The sequence below is a fragment of the Thermobia domestica genome, chromosome 4 (assembly GCF_964235325.1).
Source record: "Thermobia domestica chromosome 4, izTheDome1.hap1.1, whole genome shotgun sequence".
Taxonomy (NCBI): domain Eukaryota; kingdom Metazoa; phylum Arthropoda; class Insecta; order Zygentoma; family Lepismatidae; genus Thermobia; species Thermobia domestica.
Window position 1 is genome coordinate 136,880,858 of NC_137457.1, and position 23,102 is coordinate 136,903,959.

Below are 23,102 nucleotides of genomic sequence, written 5' to 3' on the forward strand. Positions count from 1 at the left end.
ACAGATTTTACATCAAGGATTTTCTTTAAATTGATGACCTTGAATCGAAAAAAACGGGGCAGACAACAAGCCGTGACAGCCAGGACAGACTGCCTGGACGGACAGGTAGGACGGGAAAGTTTTGGTGTTGTTATTATTACATACTCAGAAGAAAGTTAAAAAACGATTGTGCTTACATTTTGGCGTGAGGAGAAGGGAAAAGAAAATCAGATTCCAAGTCTCGTTCTAAGAAGAAAAGAGAGAGACTATAAATCTAATACATATATGCATCCTCATGCTTGTCTCAACTTAATATATGTATATGTGTGTGGCGAAAGTGTATGTATATGTAACAACCATATGCGATATACTAAACTTTAATTTCGTATTACTCAGCTATTAGTAGACCAATTTCGATCAAACAAAAACTTTTTTTTTCAATCAAAGACAGCACTATAAGTTACAAGTTTTTATGATTTTAAATGTCATAAAAGCCTATGCGATCTCACTTTAACATTGTAGTTATGGGAATACTTTGCATTAGTTTCTTGGGCCCTTAGGTGCTAGTAAACTAATGTTAAAGCAAAAAAATATTCAAAGAAAGTGCTTAGTAATTACGTTAGTCATCTAGTGGCGATTTGTAGTTAGTGATGATATATCCTTTTTTTAAATTCTGACAATCTTTTTTGTATCCAATTATGTAGTTTTATATGGGATATGGAACAAAAGTTCTCATTATAATATGCAGGAATTCCACATACAACACATTTATTATTAATATTCCTTTCATTAGTTGAGTCATAACAAGATGTGGTTTCGTTCCTTCTAATAAAATATGGTGGGAAACCAATACGTATTATATCTTTAAATAAAATAACTTATGGTGCTGGTAATGTAAAACCTACGGAGTTATATGTTGGATATACAAACTTACACATTCTGATAATGTAGCTGGTCTTAAAATCTTAAATCGTGTGTCTATGTCCTTAAAGAAAAGATACATTATTTTTATAAAGTCATGTTCTAACATTTTATTATGTGTTTCCATCACTCTTTCTATTGATGAGAGTGAATAACCTATCAACGGTCCAGAATATTTTAAACCCTGTTCAACTTCTTTATTGAGATTCTCTGCTCTATAAAATTTTTACAGTTATCAGACCTCTTGTTTCCATTTCTAGCGAACTCTTGCAATTGTTTTAATTCTCCACAAATTACACAATTTTTCATGATTTATTAAATATAAAATATCCAAAATAGTTAGCTCATTTTTTGTTTGATTTTAAATGTCATAAAAGCCTATGCAATCTCGCGCTAGGATTGTTGTTATGGGAATACTTTGCGCTGTGTATAGTTAGTTGGACTCTGAGTAAAATGTTCTGTGTTTTCCTGTGTGCTGGTTGAAGAATATTGGGAGGGGGAAAGTTGTCTGCAGAACCTACATTGATACCCTACTTTTGAGAATAATTAATTTCTGCCATATTCAATAGGAGTTTTACCCTTAGAATCCCGAAAATAATACTGACGTTAAATACTATTGGTGTTCAATGGACCACAGGATTTAAAACTCATTATTTAAATGTAATTTGTTTCTTTATAAATGTAAAATGGAACAGATAACAATAATATTAATGTTTTATTTTCATCATAGTATAACAGTGGAAATCAGTACTTGTATCTTATATATTTCAAAGACATAATTATACAAGGCGAATGGGAACATTGCCATATTATTTCCAAATTGCTTTTACAACTATTTTTGTATTTCATATACTTATAATGTAATACTTATATTAGGGTATTTAACATGTTTACTTTTATCTTGCCATATTCATGCAATATATTCGGCTAATAACTTAGCGTTCATTGCAAATACCTCAGGACTTTTTAGATAAGTATCACACAAATCTTTCGAGTGTTTATTCCAAACGTAGTTGTAGCACCTGGTGCAAGTTGATCTTGTTTTTCTGTCCTTTCCACGATCACATGTGGAACGACTTTTCATTCAAGCTGATTCTAGTTCATCCTTGGCTGTATTAATGAAATAGTAAATTTCTAATATTGAACTACTCCTAACTCTTTCATAAGTTTTATTAAAAATTTCCTTCTTGTGTTATTCTTTAAGGCACAGAGTGAAGGAAAGTTCCTAATGTATAAGCACTGAATGTACCAAGATAATATACTACGATGTCGTAGAATATGGTCATAGGCCAATCATCTTGTCATACTCTTGACGCTAAAATGCCAAACCATTTGATCCATGGGTCCAACTCATCATTTATTTGCATTATAATCTTGTCTGATTTGAGGTTTATTCCTCTGATTTCGCATCTATGACTGGTTGAGAAAGCATTCACTAAGGGGAGTTACAACTTTAGATGGCTTAGGACAATAACATACTCTCATAAATTGTCTTCAAATCCAAACATGGTTATGAATTTGTCTCTACCCTTAGGAACCGTAAAATCTGATCGCAACTCTATCTTATTATGTCGTGTTGTACAAACTAAAGGCAGACACTTTGAAAGAAAAGCTTGTGCAAACTCTATATTTGTGAAAATATTATCACAAACGATATTGTTTCCACTGTTCTGAATTTCTTTCATGAGAATTAAAACCTCTCTTTTACCTTGTTTAATTTGTTTGCAATCTTCTGAGCTCTTAACGTGTAGATTTGCAGCTTAAAGATATAGTTTTTTGTACTTTTACATATAGCCCAAATTTTAATACCATGTTTTGCAAGTTTCGAAGATTTGTACATTTTGAAAGCACATTTTCCACTCCAAGACAGCAGCTGCTCATCTAAGTCATATTTGGTCTTTTCAAATACGCTTCTCTCAGATACTCATTCCGCATATCAAACAATAACTTGATTTTCTCAAGTTTGGCGGAGGAACATTTACCGCGTCTCTCAGCTGCATTACTAAATCACATCACTCTTATGTGTTCTTGAAATTATTACGACTAACTACCTTGGAAAATATTGGACGCAAATCCGAGCGACTTCACAATTGATCGATGGGTTAGTTTTTGGATTTATACACATCAATAAGTAACAACGTACTACAAACTTTTCCAGTTTGATTTAATCCAGTTCGTTCCACTGATCAGCAAAAACTATCAGTCCTTCTGCGTTAGTCGATTTACATATTAATACAACAATACAAATGCAGATAATCTTAAGTTATATTCTCTAGCTGCAAATCTTGAAGGTCTTGCCCTTTTATTGACTATGTTTCTGCTATACATTGTACCTTGTATCACTGTATGTGTTTGATCATACAATTTGCAAAACTTTTTGAGACAAAGAATCTCCCTTAATTCCGTGATGTACTTGGTTGATCCAATTTCTCCTGCTCATTATAATTTATATCTAAACAACTATGGCTGTCACTCCCTTCCAAGAAAGCATCATAACATAGAACACTACCAAAAACATTGAAAGGTTCCGGAATCGCGCTTCTGTTTTGTCGCTTATGTTGCAGTGAAAGATTATTTCAATTTAAAAGAAAAGCAACTAAATTCACAGCTAAAAGGTGTATGTCACTTAGATTTTGAAACAAATTTATAAAAACCATGCAGTGTTCTAGCAGTATATTTTGCTTTTTACTGTATTTGTATTAACGTAATTTACAATTGAAAGCTCCAAATAAAGAATTTTATAGCAAACAATAGTAGCAAATTCATGATACCATCTGTTGAAGCGAGGGAGATAAATTAAAAATAATCGGTTCCATTGCACCCCATGCGGTAAACAATGCTATATCATTATTTTTTAGAAAAAATAATGATAGAAAATTATACGTAAGTAACAAGAAGAAAAGAAAATAAGAAAGGTAACGGCTTAACATTTGATTTGAGTTAAATCCATATCAATGGTGAACTACCAAAGATAATCGTGGGATCCATTGTACCCCACTGGGAGTTTCATGGTTAAAGGGCTGTGGAAGATAACACAAAACGCCGATTACCGTTTTCATGCAATTACACAAATGTTCAATAAACGAGGTTATCTACGGTGGAAACTCTGTATAATTTATGTTATATTAAATAGGTTTAGACTATGTTTTCCTAGTCTTATGCATACCGTAGTATGCATTCAGTATAATTTGTTATATGTTATATTGGGGCTACAGAAAGCAGTCATAGCCTGTCGCGTGTATGATACATAAATGTTCTGTTTGTATTACTTTACAATACAGTGAATAAAAGTGTGCTTTCTTCTGTGCAACTACGGCTAGTTGTAGACCTTCTTGTGTAAACCACTAGTCTATGTTATATACAATAGGAATCCAAAAAGAGAATGATTTCTGCTGGAACGTTTACCAATGCATTTGTTTCGTATACTCCCTGTTGTGTTAAATAAGTGTTGCGTTTTTGACGTAACTTTATGTATATTCTACTGCTATATTAAGTAGGGGTTGAAATAGTAATCATTGCCTTAAAAGGGTTAGAATATGTGTTCGTATTCTATAATCTCTGCGCAAATATGCATAGCCTACTTCTACGTTAAATCGTTATGTAATATGTGTCTGCACTCTACAATAACATTTCCGAAAGTATGTAGTAATGTTATGTATTTTCCACTGCTATGTTGGAATATGTGTTTGTAGTCTATTGCTATAGTGTAGCCTAGACTTATATAATCTCTACTATATTAAATACTGGTTGAAAACATTATAACCTTTCTTTTGTATAATGTGCAAGGGATGAAAAAGGGGCCATAAAAGAAGACGGGATAAAAGGTTTAGTCTTTTACCATATATGTGTTCGCAGTCTCTATAGTCTCGCGTAATGGGTGAAAAAATAGTCATAGCCTTTCGTGTTTAAAATATACTAGGTTCCAATAGGGAGTGGAACAATAATCTTTAAAGGAGAATAAAATACTACTAAATATTTTACAAAATGATCATAAATGTACTTTCAAAACCGCTTAAGGTGACCCAACTACTGATAATGTAACACTGTTTGGTTTGTAACTTAAAGGAGTGTTTGGTGATCAGTTTTTCAGCAGCTGACCAGAAAATATATACGTAAACTATGATTTCATTTTTGTAAATTCTAACAGTCATTGCGTCATTTTAATAAAAGAACATACCAGTGGCTGCCCTTGAGGAAGGTAAGAGTATTCTTTTAACGCTATGGAAGTATAACTTTATCTCTTCATAAATATAACTTTGCATAGAAAATACGTTAATTGTTAAAAAATTAAAAACCATCTTCAAAATGCATCAAAGTTTTAAACTTCAAATATTGCATGCTAGGAGTGATTTTCAAATATATAAATCTGTGTATGTTTTCCACTGTAAGGATGTAAGGATTCCAAGTTTTCAGTGCACTTTAGTTCTTCGAGAACGTTCTACAACTGCAAAAAAGCACAGTAAAACATGGAAGAACAAGGAAGGCATGAAGGTGGCAGGGTGCAACCCGAAGTTTATCGACTTGCCCAGAAGCCACCTAAAAAAGGAGGCCAATGGAGGACCAAATAATCAATCTTCAAAAATCAATGTGTCTTAACCATACTCCTAAGCATACATTGGATAAGGAACTATGTTGTTACTAGAGTATCTCAAGAACTGCATTATGGTAAAATTCCTGCTTCAATTCAGCTCTGCAACTGCTTTCTGCAGAGGAGGTTTTCTACTCACAGTCTCTTAATCAATTCTAAGTAAGAAGATTCTAAATAACAAACCATTGAGCTTAATTCTGCGAAAAGTGTTGCGGTCACACCTAAATTAACTTTAATCATTAGCATCTTAGTAAACAATTGAGAAACACTCGTTTACAAAGAAATTTTGTAAACTATTTATAGAGAAACATTTCATAACCAATATCTTGTAATTCCTCCGATGTTCTCCTTGCTCGAAAGAAGATTACGTACTAGATAGGTTGGATGAAAAAAGTAAAACTGGATTAGAATCAATTCTCAACTGTTCCTTAGATGACAAATAATGGCTACAAGCTTCTTTACTAGTTGGAAATAGAGTATTGACATACGTCGCGCCATAGATATTGCTATTCTGTCTTTCCTTGTTCCAGTCTATGCCTCTCGACAATTAATAGGATTTCTGCTCCAGCGGGAAGTCGATATAAACACTGATCAAGATGTGCAGGATTGAATGGCCAAATGGACTTATTTAGTACGATTAGATCCCCCAGCACTCGAAAGAAGAAATATCCAGTCAGGCTGGGATGAACCTAATATAAAGCATCATATAACTTCAATATTGAGATCGGTTGATAGTCTCGAAGATAAAACAAGGTTTCTTGCTTTCACATCACCTAAAAACGGATTATGGCTTCTTGTTTTACCTTAACATTCTCTGGAGTTACATCTATCAAACTAGAGTTTTCGAGTAGCTACTGCCTGTGTTGAGGAGTAGACATCTGCGAGCCACACCGTTGCTTTGCATGTAGCGTGGATGGAAATAGAAAAGGATTGTATCTTGCCATGTAAGAACAGTGCTGGCATATAATGTAAAAGACATTATTCTAAGAGTTCTTATTTCAGCAGGCGTTCCATCAGAGAGAGAACCGAATGGATGCAACCGCAATGACGTAAACGGCCTCTGAGGAAATTATGTAAGTGCCATGGAAGAGAGGGAAGACGCTTTTTTACGATTTCACCTGTGTAGATGCTTATGTACCCTCAAATGCGCCAGACACATCGACTTTAGCACGACCCGTGGCAGCTCAAAGAGAGGTTGAAAAAAGAAAGAAATATATGAGTTTGTTGAACAAATATTGGCTTTTGCAACAGCAATTGAATCAAATGGTTCATGGGGATAAGAAGAGTTAAATTTCAACAAAGAAGTTGGACAACGCATATTGCTCAAATCCGGAGATACGCGAGCAAGAACATTCCTAATAAAACGGATTTGTATAGCCATTCAACTAGTGAATGTGTCAACTATTTTCCGAACTTTGCCAGCCGGAAAAAAAGAGATCTTTCTTTTATAGGAGATTTATACTCAAGTAATGTTATGTGAATTTATAATAAAATACTTTGTTTCTGTACAGGAAAAATGTAAGTATAACAACCTATGTAACGCTGTTTAATATTTGTAAATAAAAATATGGTGAATGTGTAATACCTGAATATTATTGACTCTACTTAAAAAGCATTACAATATTTTATACTGGTAACTTTTTCTCGGATCATCATTTAAAGTTGAATTGTTAGCATTGAATTGAAAGAAAAATTGTAATAGGAAGATTAAAATTCTCGTAAACACACATACACGCTCCTAATATACATAATTTAGTGTATTGATACTTAAATATTTTTCTATACTTAGGACTGCAAACTACATGTATTTACAGATGTAAGACGTAGAACAATGTTATACGTTCATATTAACATAGATAGTTTAAACCAATAGGAATAGTTTCTTTCATTTAGGTTAGCACAATGAACATATTTAGAATGTTTATTTCATTGTAATCATACATTAAAATACTTCTTCATGAAGTAGTATATTTACAAATACTAGATAATACTTACGAGTACTCTATAATATTTACGAATAAAATAAAAGTATGTTGTAAAAAGAGATGGAACATCTTTGGGTCAACTATTGATTTACCACATTGAAATTTGACTTGCTATAGGATAAACGAAGCGAAAATGAATTCATTTTACACTATACTATTAGTATTGAAGAGTTGTAACGGGCAGGAGATTGGTATTTGTACGTACATTCTCTTGTGAGTCTTGTGATATTGGAATACCAAATGATTATCCATTCTTTCGTGTTTCTAGAGAAATATTCGCCATATTTAAAGATTATTACCAATTATATAATAAATAGTATCAATGAATAAAAAATAACTACTAATTTTACATAAAGAAAACAAGATTATATTTACTTTCTGCAGAAGTAAGATCGGATAATCCCATTCCACGTTTCATAAGTGATATTCTTTTCGAGCTCAGTTCTGCTGAAAAAGTACATAAAATGAAACTTGATGTAAAAATCGTAAGAAATTATAAAACAGTACGGCATTCAATAAAGATACTACGAGAACAAAGGTAATGGTAGTAATGGCAATGGTAGTAATGGCATTTAAACGGCAATGGTAGTAACATGATATAATTTATTTTACAACAATATTTATTTATTAAAAAATGTAAGCGTATACTACATTAAGATAAATCAATCAAAATATGAGTGTGAACTACTATTATTCGCTTGATCAAGGGAACTATATGTAAATAGTTATAGTAGTCGGATTATTAGAAAACATTATCATATAGAGAGTACTAATTAACAATGGATGATTCTCTATTGTTTATTGTTTCTTTCGCGAATCAGTGTTCAAAGGGACAACACTTCTTAAGTAAAAAATAGAAAAAGACAATATATATAACAGCTAATATCAGACCTCTATTTGGGCCTGCAGTTTCAGATGTTGAGTGCATCACTCTTGAATATGGCTTCCGGACCGAATAGTATAAAACATCATGCTCGTTGATTTTCTCAAGGCCTTCGTATTTCCTGCTACATTTTCACTCAAGCGATTTCTCCATATTGATTCATTTGCCATAATCATCACTTTTCCTTCCCCTAAAAGGTTTAAACGAAAGTAGTCGAAATGAAAGACCTCATTAGAGACCATATAGTATGCTTATATTTTGTGATTTTTTCGCAACGTAATTTAGCGTTCGAAGTTTGTAAGGTTATAAGTAAGTTTCTCCACACAGCAAATTTTGAGAAAGAGTAAACCTTTAATTTATACTTCCTCCAGTTAAGTGAGTCGATCCGTTAACATGTGCACGAATACAAGCGTCTTTGAATATTCATATCACATTCAATCCAAAGGTACATTTCACTAACCTTCTTTGCCAGAGCAATACATTTTACAGCAAGTAGTGCCCGAATCGAGATAATTCTAAATGACTCAATTTTCAAATGGTATACACGGTGTATTTTGATATCATCATTTAGTGTGTACTTAGTTTAGCGAGGCATGGACTTAGTTTAGCATTGAATTCGAACGAAATGAGGTGTTACTTGGAGTGGGGATACACGTTTGGCAATTGTATATAAAACCTCTAGTAAATAATATTAATTATTAAAAAATAATGGAAATCGAATTGCACACAGCATAAGGCAACACCGTAATTATTCGGTGTCTTGTACTCAAATTCTAGTGTACTATACAACACAAATCGTGTACTGTCTTCAGTCTTCGTTTTTGGCATTATTCTTCTTCAATCAATAATTAATTGCTAATAATTAATTGTAATAACTAGAACTGTCATTATGAATAGGAATGTAAAAATAATTATCAACACGAATTACTTTAAAATAGTCATATCAATCCGTCACTATCTTTTCTTATCGAAAGAACCATACATAAAGAGTTTCGAACACTGACGATTGCAGGGGGCATTATTCTCTTCTATATTTTTAGTATTACTGTTATCCGTATTTTTTTATTATTACCACTTTTGATTTTTCATTCCAAATTTCATTCTCTGATTTGAGAAGCGAATGGAGAAAGAAAGTTAAATAAATAAATAAACAAAGTTTTCTTCGTAGTTCATGTTGTTCATATATATATAAAGGGGGCCAAAGGCTTCATTTGGGGTTGTAGCTCATCAACGATTGAACGGAAGAATATAAAGTGCGTCATAATAAGAGGACAAAATGTGGGGGTGATGATCAAATAAACATAGTAGTTACTTTGTACTTATATTCTGTTAATGTGCTTGGAATCATCCTCTAAGTTCAAGTTATCAATATCTGACCTATCTCTTTCCTTTCAATATTGTCTTTTTACGTCTTTCGGTTAATGATTTTGTGGTCACTGATGAGGTATAACAACTGGACATCTATTTGATATTAAGATGAATGATGGGAATACCCCGACGTATACTTTAAATTTTTATTTCGATTTAACTATTAGATATCCTCTGCATGTTTACTGTACTCATTTATATGTTACCACAGTAGACAATGTACTTAATTTCAAGGGAAAAATTCTATTAGCGGTGATTTTACTGATATATGCATGTAAAGGTCCCACTTCCCAAATAATCTTAGCAAAAAACAATATTCGTGCTTAATTTTTTGTATTCGATATCAGGATGACTTAATTTAGAAAATATATTATAGATAGTTAAACATAGATTCGAAATGAACAACGTTATTTAGCGCATTACTTTACCTAATATACACCTCATATGTGACATAGCGCAAAATAGAATACGATATGTATAAGAATTATACACCGTACATTTCTATATAAGGAATATTTCGTAACTATTACGGGTTAAAATTTGAAGTAACCCAAACCTAAAATTGCCTTATTTCTGTCGTTGCTTTACTCTTGTTTTCGATTCGTTTTAGTGAAAGAATTTCTATTTTAAAATATGCATATCCCCTACGCTCAGCCTAACCCAATCAGGATAGATCAACTGTCTTGCTGGTGAAGATGTTTTTCAGGAAGCAAGCAGAATATCCGTATTACTGACAAGCAAATGTCGGATAGTAACATTCAAACATATTGTCATTGTTATTATTAATATTATTTATATTTATTTTAAATACTCTTTCTTGTTGGATATTTTGCCTTATGTTTAGTCAGAGGGTACGTCTGTTGTGTAAATTTTGCGTTCCTAGTTCAACCAGCATATCTCCCTTTCGTTGAGCCGAAATACAACTCCCGCGTTGATAAAGATTCCTTTGAGATAAAACCAGAATATCAGTATGTCTGACGAGCAAATGTCGAGTAATAATATGCAATCATATTATTAGTGTTACAGTTACTAATATTATTAGTTATAGAATCTTGTTAACAATAAACCTGGGTAATCATTATGATTTTAATCTCTTTTCCTTCTTATTTTTCAAGCTAGATAAAACTTCACATTTTTTTGTTTTCTTGATTATTAGATAGATAGTATGTATATTTTAACAGTGTGATCTTTTTGTGGAAGTTGATCAATATTACAAATATGGAAACCCTTAATGTATTTAACAACTATAACAATACTTAGTATCATTAATGTGTTATTCAATTTCATAGTAGTATCCAGAGCTCTGGGTAACACATACACATCCACACGTACACTATGTCCATCAACCACATACACGCTTAAGCATACAACAAACCTTCTTACCTACTTAGCACCTCTTAGCCTACTACGATTGTGCGTATTCTTTGTGACATACACCAATCGATATATATTCTTGCTAATCTTCATTGACGTGTGAAAACCAATATATCTCTATTGCACTCAGGTAAGTCTCACTCAACTCGACTTTGAAGCTTGTGCCATTCTCATGACTATTAGCTTCCTTTCTAGTGTGATAACAACTGTTTTGTTCCTCCACAGGGAACAATTTGGCTGTAATGTATTTCAATCTTACGGTCCTAGTGCAACATTTGCGCCCGTTACATTTTCATCGAAGAGCAGCAAGATTGGTTTCCAGTTGAATGCTATTTAGCTCCAGGTTGGTTAGTGGCTGAATTCCAGTTTCAGAGTGAACTTTGCTACTCGAGTTATAATCTATGGTTCGTTACTAAACGCTTTCCTGTGGGTTCCCCCCTTCGCACACACATACTGCCATCCCTCAACCAAACTTCGGTGACAGGCGTATTGCTATCTCGAAATATCTTATATTTCTTCAACTAACCAGTTTATTACACAACAGTTTTTATAAATTTGGAACAAAAATCTTTGACAACAACATAAATTTGTAGTCCACTTGATTTTCTTACGTGTATATTACGAAGATGGAAAAAATTATTGCGGGTATGTAAGATTTTCATCTGTTAAATATTTCTTTTCATCCTACTTATCGGATTCAAAAAAGTGACGTGTGTTGTTTGCTTTTTAACGTTGGCTATTTGACTGGCTATCAATCAGCTAAATATGCTACTCAATGTATCGTGCCGTCACACGCATATTAGTGGAGTGAAGTTCATCTGATTGTGTTCCATCGAATAGTAGTTTTCCGTTTGTCAGAGATATAAATACACAGTTATTATAACGTTTTCAGAAATTTTTAAATTTAAATTCTTTCTATTGGGTCTTTTGTCAGGACTTTTTATGTTGTAGATATTTTTCTCCGGCATTTTACATTCATGACAGTTTAAGGCTGAGAGGAATTTTAAGCAGATGTTTTTCTCGATACGGTTTCTGAAATGTCGTGCAGAACTCCGTCCTCACTTCCAAGATATAGAAACACCCTTATCATGTTTCAGTTCCATTAGGCTGGAGACAAGAGAGCAAAGAGCATTAGATCATGTTAGAAAACTATTCGGAACAGCTCAAAGAGAGGACTGTGTTACTGATTGACACTAGCGAGAAATTTACCGTTTCCTGTGCTGCACGTGCATTAAAAGTGAGTCGTGATGATATAAGGAAATATCTACTGGAATTGGGAATAAAAAGGAAGGCAAGAAAGAATTCTCCATATGGAAGTGACAAACAAAACACCATTCTGCACATAATTGCCAGGGACCAGTTTCGTTCCTCTAGCGATGATCGGGGCGTAATAGTGGATAATGAATCATATATTGATATGAATGGATATGCTTTTTGTGGAAATATGTTGTACTTTGAATCTAGTCACATTCATATCCCTGATCACGTAAAATTTAAGTAAAAAAATAAATTTAGACATAATCTAATCAAATTGATGGTAATAAGCATAAACGGTCATTGTCGGTCATATTTTCCTAAGCAATCAATGGGTGCAATTAATCAAAATATATTAGAAAGAGACCTTTCCAATTTATCAAAGAAAACTATCCGAGTGATGATTTTATCTTTTGGCCTCATTAAGCTTCTCACTATGCAATAGAGACACGTCAGCTGTTGGAAATGAAGCAAGTGCAGTTTCTGTACAATCCACCAAATTGAGCCTCAAATCCATCCCATTGAGAACTTGTAGCCGCATTTGAAAGGAAAAATATTCTAGCCACCCAATACATAAGAAATGTATCATGCGTGGGAAACAAGACCGAAAATTAATATGTCAATTCAGAGCAAATTATTTCGAACACCTGATAGGAAATGAGGGTTCAAAAGTCAGAGGAGCTACCAATTAGTGTATTCTTTCTGTCAATAGTTGCTTTTATATGATTGTAGAATCTCTATTGTGTCATCAGTACAAATGATGTGATTATTCATGTGAAAGTAAAGAAAGTATGCCAATTAAAAAATGTGTCTCATTTGAATTCACAGCAGGTTATTATTGTCTCTCTAAGCCAGAACGTTATTTAAGAATGCTTGATGGTGTTCTAAAAGCATACTCCGTGCATTACAAACTAAGTGGGAAATGGTGTGCATAAAATTATTTTTCAGTAAATTCAGCAGAGTATTAAAATTGTATTTATTCCAATACAAATGACTTTCAAGTACAACGTCTGCGATCCTTGAATGTTTCTTGGAAACTAGAAGAATAAGACATAGGAAAAATCCCAAAGTAGGGGATAATATCAGACGGAAGAAGTTTTTTGCTAAATCTGTAAGAAAGAATGTGTATGGTAGGAGTAAAATTCGAACTTCATATTCTGTCAAAGATCAGGAGTTACATATATCACAATTTAAGTCATCTGTCGCTGATAGGATAACCAGGAAATTTTATACCCAAGGTTGATGAAACTGTATTCTATTCAGCAACTACTATTAACTGATATTGTTCGTTTGAGATACTGTATGTGGCCGTTTCATCAGATGATTTGAAAGCAGCAGATTAGATTATATACCCCAGAGAAACTTGTATCGCAACCAACAATTAGATAGTTACAATACACAATAAATAGTCTACAATATTGTTGGTATATAATAATTAAAAGAAAATAAGTGAGGAACGCAAATGCAAAATAGCTATCGGTAACTGGAAAATTCTAATAGTGTAAAGTATTCAGTTTTAGGTCATCATATATATTGTAAGTATTCTTCCTCTTGGCAAGAACATGCTTTAATGTTTCTTTTTTCTTTAGTTTTAGATTTGGGTGTTGAAAAATTTGTTTCCCGTTTCACGACCTTCAAAGTCTTCTTTTAATTCCCCGTGATTTCTTCCATTTATGAAATCATCGTAATTTGTGTTCTTCTCCATTCTATTTCTTTCTTTCCTTTCATCTCTCGTCGTAATGGGGGATGAAGAAGACACATTTCTTCGCAAAATGTGTGCTAAAGAATTATGGATGCTATGTAGGATGCTTAATAAAACCATACTCTTCTCACATATTCGTTTAAAACACTGTCGTTTGTTACTTTCTTTGGCAATTTTATCTTCGCAATCTTCCATCAACCTACATTTCGAACTTCTCTAAATGTTTCTGCTCTAAATTTCTAAATTTCTTAATGTTCACGACTCCGAACAATTCTTTGTACACTTCAATACTCTACACTTAGAATATGACTATCTTCTTCTCTGTCCAATACTTCTTAGGCTACTTAGAAAGGTTTTTCTTGTTGAATGTCGCTTTGGCTGTGTAATTTCTTACCATGATCTTGGTGCAGTGGGTATCTCTGAAAAAAATACTTCCTTGATATTTGAAATTATAGACCTTTTTGATCTATCGAAGTTCTCTTAGCAATACTCTGACCCTTACGGTGTGTCTATACTATTCTCGGGATTCGATTTTTCAATGTTGATATCAATTCCATATATTTTCTCAGTGTTAACAATTTTATCACCTGAAGTCGTCTAAACTTACCGTATTATCTGCGTGCTTGATGTTGTTAATGATCTTCCTCCAAATCTTGAAATCTCCCTTTCCCATTTGTGTTTTCCTCAATAAACTTTGTGACGATGGTGCAGGTCTCTATTTTCATCCTGCTCGTTTATTTCCCAGATACTTGGAGAACTGCTCAGCTAAATGTTTAGCTGTGGTCACAAAAGGAAACTAAACTAAAATGTACACCAAGAAATACTTAGGAATAATGGGAACTGAATCTAGGGGATGAATAAAGGGTCCTGATAATAGAAATTGAATTTTCTTTTATGATTAATAAAGTAACATTCAACTTACATTCTGGTTTATAATGAATAAGTAACATCTTATTTATTATCTCTATTCCCTTGAGGATAGAAGACGAAATGCAATTATACGACTGCTGTACTTAATCGTGAAAGCTTTACTGTAGGTAGACAAATCATTGTGAAATGTGATATGAGATCCTTATAAATGAAAATGGTTTCATAGTGATCTCTGTTACATACCATGATTGAAGTCTTGTACAGCTATGTAACAAGTTGCTCTCCGATGAACTTCGCTCTGTCAACTCGACAGCTTCGAGCACCCGATTACTGATCTCTCATTTGAATCAGTTAGCAGAATTCACGCAGGAGGCCCTGAGGCCTTTTTAAGTATTCTCGAGGCACACACACGTCTTGTGATATTCAGACTATCCTTTGCGTCAGATCCCTAAATATGAAAACCTATTGCCCTTTTGGCTTCTCATTGGTTCTTAGCAAGTGCCACACCCAGAATACGATGCAAGACACATATACACGTGTACGGATGATTCAATGTCATGTATCACAGAATTTTCCAAACATCCTAAATACTGATTAATGTTCCTTTCATTATTGCGTTGTTGAGGTCATGATTGAGTACTGGGTATCCTGTATGATAACCATCAATAACCTTCACTGAGTAAACTTCCTATAAAAATTGCGCAGAAATGGCAACATCAGTTATCTTCATCGTTTTGCGTCTTTTCCTTCTTTTGTTGCTAACTACAAGCAACAGAGAGGGGAAAATGTCTATTAATCCCAAAATTTTAACTTCACTCAAGTAAGGGCAAAGATAACCATATTCCGAGTTCATCGCCACATAATGCTTCATAATTTTTGACTCTGAAAATTACCAAGAAGTGATCGAGGCATGCTCGGAGCATGGATAACTTACTTATGGGGGGACCCTCGTAGAATAGAATTTTATTATTATATCCCTAACACTATGGATTAAGAGAAAGAGAATTATGTTGACAAGACAACATTATAATGTAACACAGGGAAAAGGAGTTAAAAGTTAATTAGTTGCAGTTCGTCGTTATCAACTATAACCATTGATTGTTTTAGTAGATTAATCTTTAACAATTCAGGAATAAAACAATGATTGGTGTCTCCATAAGGCTTAAGTACAATCATAAAGCATAGCACGATACATAAGGAAAACACATTGAGACACAATTGAACACATAGAAATGGAAGTGCACAATCACTAATAAAAGTAAAAATTACATATCTAGTCAGTTAATACTTCAACGAGCAAGAAGCAAATTAATCACAATAGCCTGCAGAATGCAATAAATTCTTTCAATGCAATGGCAATGGTAGCCATTAATTATTATTAGTTAACAGTCTTCATCATTAAGGAAATTAACATAACAAATTTCAAATAAACTTTCAACTATTAACATATCTTCATATGCAAGAACAAGTAACTACTATACATACATGATAGGGTCACATGCAGAAGTGATAGTGGTTTAATTAGGACTAAGACAACAATTAATTGCTCCAGATAGGAAACTGGCTATTTCACTATAAGTTGAAATTAGAAGATTACAATTCAAAACAATAATGTTATGATGACGTTATAACAATAATGAAACATTGAGTTAAAATCTGCCACCTTAAGCATTTACGTCACTCAGGGAAGCGTTACTACAGTTAAACTATACATAGAACATGACTCTGTTTATCTCATCGCAGCTGTTACAGTGAGTTAAGGACAAGGTCGCAATAGTTACGACTATGTACTTCCTGAAAATTAAGAAGGCCAAATCTCCAATGAAGTTGTGAAAAAAAACTCAGTTTAATAACTAAGAAGGAATAATCGGCGAGAACCGCCCATTGGCAACGAATTAATTACAATTGCTAATTCTGTCTACTGGTAAAGAGTACAACTTCAAATGAAAAAAATAAAACCGAATAAAATTAAAACAACGAAATAAGGTTACGGGACCTAAAAAAATATACAATTTGAAGTATATCTATTTTCTCTTAATTGAGATGCTGTTGTAAATGACAATGTGTAAGCATATAGTGTGCAATGGAAACAATATAACCCCAAAGAAGAAGGCATAACAGTGTATTAAAACATATTGAACTCTATATAAATTCAAAAGTATACATATTTAGCATTTACATAAAACATGGTTGATGTTATCTATGAACATTGTTAACTAATTATGGTTAATATTTCTTTGTTGACAGTATCTAACATTATTGTCAATTTCTCAAGTTCTATAGAATTTAAGAGCAAATTTTTACATCAAATTATTTCTTAAAAAGAAGTTAGACAAATTCAGAATTAATTTGTGATAGACAAAATAATATGGGTGTGACAGCCCCGTAATTTCAAGAATTACAGTAAACATCTTTGTTGTAATGAAGCTAATATCAGTATATGGTAAGAATAGCGACAATAACTTGATAAGCACCCTTGAGAGATAAAGGAAAGCATTTGTAGCATTTATTACTTCTATTTAACAATGATAAATTACCTATGCCTGCTAATCATCGTATTTAATTATATTTATTTATAGTTACTCATTTACTTACGCATTGTGGATAGTGATTATGTTTATTCATATATTCTAAATGATACTAACGTATACTTTGTTTTGTTTTGTTTGGTTTGTTGGGTTGTTCTTTTCTATATATTATTACTGACGTAGTATTTCGCAATACTCGGGTCTTGCATTTACAGTACGGGGTATTTATTATCCATCTGATATATTTGAGGTCTTGGAAGGGTCTTGGGAGGTCGAGGGAGTTTCCTCAATTTACGATAATACAGTGCAGATGCAATCAAAAGAAAACCTAAAATAATATTAACAAACAATCCCACTACTAGAGATATAATATATCCTAAGCTCTCATTAAACGTATGGGTACTATAGAATGCCTTATTTCTTCATTTGTTTCATAACTAGTTATTGGCGTTGGAACTTTTTCCGGTTTATACTTTAATCATGATGATGGGACTATATATGAAACTTTGACCATTAAAGTTTTCAAAGAAAGGCTTGGGAATTTAGAAGTCAAAGTTGTGTTTTTATACATTACTCTGCAATCACAGCCTAAGTGCACAACACTGCACCTCTTTTAGGGGTTGAATGGAATGGGATATCTACCGTTGGACACGAAATAGTGAAATAGTGAAATAGTTCTTCTTCTATTAAAAGAGATACTGTTGTGAAAATTGACATATCTTCCGAATGATTAAAGCATTTCAATTTACAACATTCATCGATATCTTTGGTTCTACCAAATAATTGAGCCTTAATACAATCTATGTATTGTATCATGTGAACAGGGTGGTGGTTAAAATACATAAAAGATCAGTATGAATATTACAATTAGTATAAAAGGTCTGATCGGTGGTCCTTCGATAAACAATAAACAATGGTGGTACATCTCGATGACAAATTTGGTAATGTTATCTAAAGGCAAGAGGGGAATAATATATGCACTGTTATTAGCAGAAAGATCAGTAATCGGAAGTTTGATTCCTAACAGCATAATGAGGTGATATAAGACATTCGGCCAATGGATAATTATAAATAGATGCGGGGTCTGACTGTACTATTTTAGTGTCTTTCACTTTTGTAGCAAACAAGATTGAATTCGTTGAACTGCAAAAGACAACTCAGTCAATTTAATTAGTTGTGGGTGAATCATTCTTCTTTGGCAACCAACCAATAGTTTGTCAAATTCAGCATCGGACTTTAACTGGCGACTAGCCAATTGGAAAAATCAAAGCTCATTTTCATATTGAAATATCCTATTGTAAATATAATCCAGATTATCCTTAGTCAAGAGCAAGCCTTTAATATGCAATCTTGTGATAGTATGAAAGAAGGATCCTCTAGAGGGGTCATCGGCTGATATGGTTTCAGACAAAATACTCTGATCAAAATTCTTGAATTCTAATTGTTCCATGATTGCATGCTGTTAAGTGAATTTTGTGAAAATTACTACCGCCGATTCATAGAGATAGGTGAGTCAATGGGAACAATAAATAATCCACCATGCGCTAACGTAGGAATAGTCAATGATTGACACAAAGGTTATAGATGACACAAAGTCCAGTTTAATTTCTCAATCTGCATTATTTTGAGATAGAATGGGATACAGTTGTTTGCAGCAACAGTAACGCATAACATGAATTTCATTAAAGGTGTTAGTTAATGCATATAAGCCAGGCCTTACTTCCGTAGTCAATAAGGCATTTGTTTCCTCACATCGAAATACACAATATTTACTAATTACGGCTACTGAGGCTGAATGAAACAGAGTTCTTGCACAACTCGGTGAACGCAAATTATCTGAAGATAACTTGGAATGTAACATAATTCCCTACTCTTAGGACCACAGGCAGATAATCTATCAGTTGCTAATACTGAAATATCACTGTCTCCTTTTACAACAATTGAAGGTTGATGCGAAATTAAACATGTGGTGTTACCAAACTTATACGGATCTGTTATCGGCTCGTATACTTCAACATTACCTGTATTTCTGGTAATAAGGACTTTAATTATTACACTCAAATTATTGGTTTCATAATGACACGACGCAATAGGAAGTGTATAATATTTCATCAGATCTGTTAAAGGTGTTGCTAACATATAAGAATATCGTCTTAATTTAGTTTGCCACTTTGTCAAATTCATTTGTAATTGCTCGGGAGTAATCATAGTGCCTGGTACTCGTTGTGACATACGGTGAGATAATGTAGCTTGGTCTTCATTTCCATTAATGACTCTTATTAATGATCTGTATAGTTTTGTAACATGCAAGGTTAATTGCTTTTCCTGAATACCTTCTTCTAATTCGCTGTTTAAAGCTTTTTTTAAGTCAACTTAATTTGGGTTTGTAATTTTGTCCCGCCTTTACAAAATGTACTATATTCCTAGGCTCTTGGTATATTTCCGTCTTAATTCCTTCTATGACCCATTCCATTTCTGTGGTACGAACGGCCACTTTGTCTACTGACGATACCGTAGCGACAGAGCAACATCACGAGAGGGCCGATCCAATAAAATCAATGCCACGTTTTATTCTTCGATCTAGTATGTTATGTACTAGATGTGTTAGATCGTGTTCGTCGATTAACACGGCGAATTCATTTATGTGTTGTGTCACCGAACAATAAGAAAATGTTGCATTTTCGAGCTGAGAGCAAACTTCGTGAGTTAACCTATGTGTTAAGGCAATTTGACTTTCATCTCAGGTATAATGTATACTTGCTGATGATAGATTAAGGGAACTGTAGACTCATAAGGAATCACTTTCGACATTATATTCCAATATGCACCAGTTGTAATGGATACTGTAAATTGGATACCTGCTGATGGTGATGAAACAATTATTAAAAACCCTAAGATGATCCCAAGTCCCTATTACAAGAAATCTCGTCATCTGGAAAGAACAGAGTTATTCGCCAATTAAAAATCCATACCATGTTATTTTCCGGGACACTACTAATAGTACTATCTGTTGAGTTTTCGTACCAACTCTAAACATCAATTTGAAGGCTATTCCATACTTTTTTCGTAATTTGCGAATTACAGAAACTAGATGTTTCTTTGAATTTTATACCCATGATCTAAATAAGCACCCTGAATGTAAGTGTGCATACCTTAACACTAGAATGCCCGCACTTCCGACATACCTAGAATGCCCAGTCTAACAAAAATGTTCCACTTCTTTCGATTCTATAGCAAATAAAATATATTTTTCAAAATCTTAATATTATATGCCTTAATCCACTAAAATCTTCAACAGAAACGTATCACATTATTCTAGCATTGTTGTGAGGCAGGGGAAGTGGGGGAGGAGGATGCAGGCTAGAGTGAAGAATATATGGAATCAAGTTCAAGTGTTTTTATTTTGTATGAAAAGGAGGTGGGCTGATAAGGGCCATTTTTCGCCCATCAGGCCCGAGATGTGAAATGCATGGTTTCCAATAGTATACCTCATAAAAATAAGAAAACAAATATATTTTGATGGAAAGCGCTATAAGTGAGAGGTAAAAAAAAAAATAAACAAAGACGTAAGTCGTGTGTTAATGAGGAACGTAAACACTAATATCATGAGTTGGCATCCGAGAAAGCAACAGTAAATAGAACACTAACGGCAAGAATAAGAAGAATGAAGTCTACTACGACTATGAGATCAATATATTACATCGGAAATAATCAAGCATAGATAATAATCAGATAGCTGGAGACACTTGTAGCTAGTTTGCAGATTAGGCATCGTGCTTGCTGTCGTCATCCGAATCGCCACTGGACCATCCTGCAGCGGCATCCTGTAGTGTATGAGTATATTCTAGACTCGGTTTCTTAACTGCGGTGGAATTCTGGCGCCAGTAATCCAGAAACCATAGTACGGAAGCAACATGCCCACAACATCCGACGACCCGTGCGCCTACTTTACATTGACAGTACCACTGAACTCGGAGAACAGAAGCATCGTCATGATGTATGTACAGAGAGTACATACCTTTGTCACTTAAGTGCTCGTGAGTGTAAGGATCGGAGACATCAGGTAACGATTGTTGGTTGTTGTTTTTCATCTTTCCCTCAGTATTGCAATATAACGTATTAATGACTTCCCATCGGTACTTCATTGACGCGTGGTATGTATGATTCTTCGATATATATATCTATTGCAGAATTTCATGCCATTCTGCGACTGGTTTTCCTGCTCGCACTTTTACTCATACCACTTTCAGAAATGACACGCCTTCTCAATACTCCATAACGTGCTGTCTCTATTTTTACTGCCCTACACACATATCCGCGCAAACAATACATTTTCTTTATATATCTTATTGACATGCTGAGCATGTATTTTCAGTCACAATCGGTAACTTACATCAGAGCTGGAGTATCCAGTTGAACTCGTACATTACAGCGTATAAAAGATATTCATCGCTCTATACTCTCTCGCAATACATTTTGTTCTCTAATAGGTAGAAGGACACACTGAACCAAAATCAGTTAGTACTCATATCAAAGGTTACACAGTGTTATATTATGACGAGTCAGATTTATTTTGGTTCATCGACTCCTTCTTCCTATAAGCCTCCATCAAAGACAGCAAAAATTACCAAAATGTCGCAAAACGCTGAAACGGACTCTTTTTGGGCACTCATTTCTATGACTTACTATTTTCTTTATCACGTATCTATTATATTTACATATGCAACATATCTTCTAGTATACAAACACATTGCAAACTTGTCGGAATCGGACACTTCATTTTTCCGTTGTCTGATGGGCGAAAAATGGCCCTTATCCGCCCACCTCCTTTTACGTTACATCTGAACTATATGCTCCAGCGCATTTATTTGTTTTCTGCTCATATTATAAAAAGTGTTTTCTAGGAATGATATTTTTTTAACTAATAAATGCGAAAAAAAACTAACAGAAATTGAAAAAGAAAGGATTTGTGGAAAGTGTTCATATGAATTGCTACAACACCGTCCTCAAGGTACAACACATACATGCAACACATACAAATGTTTTCATTTCTTTCGCAGTACATCGTTTGAACACAACCTTGTTGCAAGACGTACACACGTTGCATGATCGTCCACAACCCACTTTACATTTCTTGCGTACCTGACAACGCCTTCGTGTAGTTTCTGTAGAGCCTGAAAATGTTGATGTTCCCGGTGTCTGACTCTTCTCTCTATTCCTTCCTATCATTTACCTTTCTTCCAGTTGCTCTGCAAGTTGCAAAATAAATTTGCGATGTTCAATGACCTTTCCGGTGCCCATCTTGAACAGCACCTAGGAATTATTTGCTGCCAGGTCCAGTAAGTTACAAAAAGTGTGTACAGACCATTGTCGGCTGGCAGGCTTCACAGAATATTTGCGAGCCATCATGTCAACTGAATCTACACCGCTTTTTGTCTTGTTGAAATATATAACAGTTTCAGGTTTCTTCTTGCCATCTTCTTCCACTTGTGGATGCATTGTGCTCAGTATCATGACACTTTTGCTCGCTTTTGCCTGGAAAACCGTGAGGGTAGTTTGTCCATGTTGCAACACCTGTGTGTAATGTAAAGCCTTTGATTTTTCACATAATCTGGAATCTCCTTGCGTGAACGATTCATAGTTCCTACTA

At 33.9% G+C, this 23,102-nt stretch overlaps 1 protein-coding gene across 1 annotated transcript in view; it reads right to left on the reverse strand.

Moving 5' to 3' along the window:
• LOC145682882 (uncharacterized) overlaps positions 1-23,102 on the reverse strand; it is a 562,787-nt gene that overhangs the window by 115,617 nt on the left and 424,068 nt on the right. Inside the window, exon 4 of the mRNA XM_081754246.1 lies at positions 7,849-7,920. Within this exon, the coding sequence (XP_081610372.1) occupies positions 7,849-7,920 (72 nt within the window). The remainder of the gene's footprint in view (positions 1-7,848; positions 7,921-23,102) is intronic.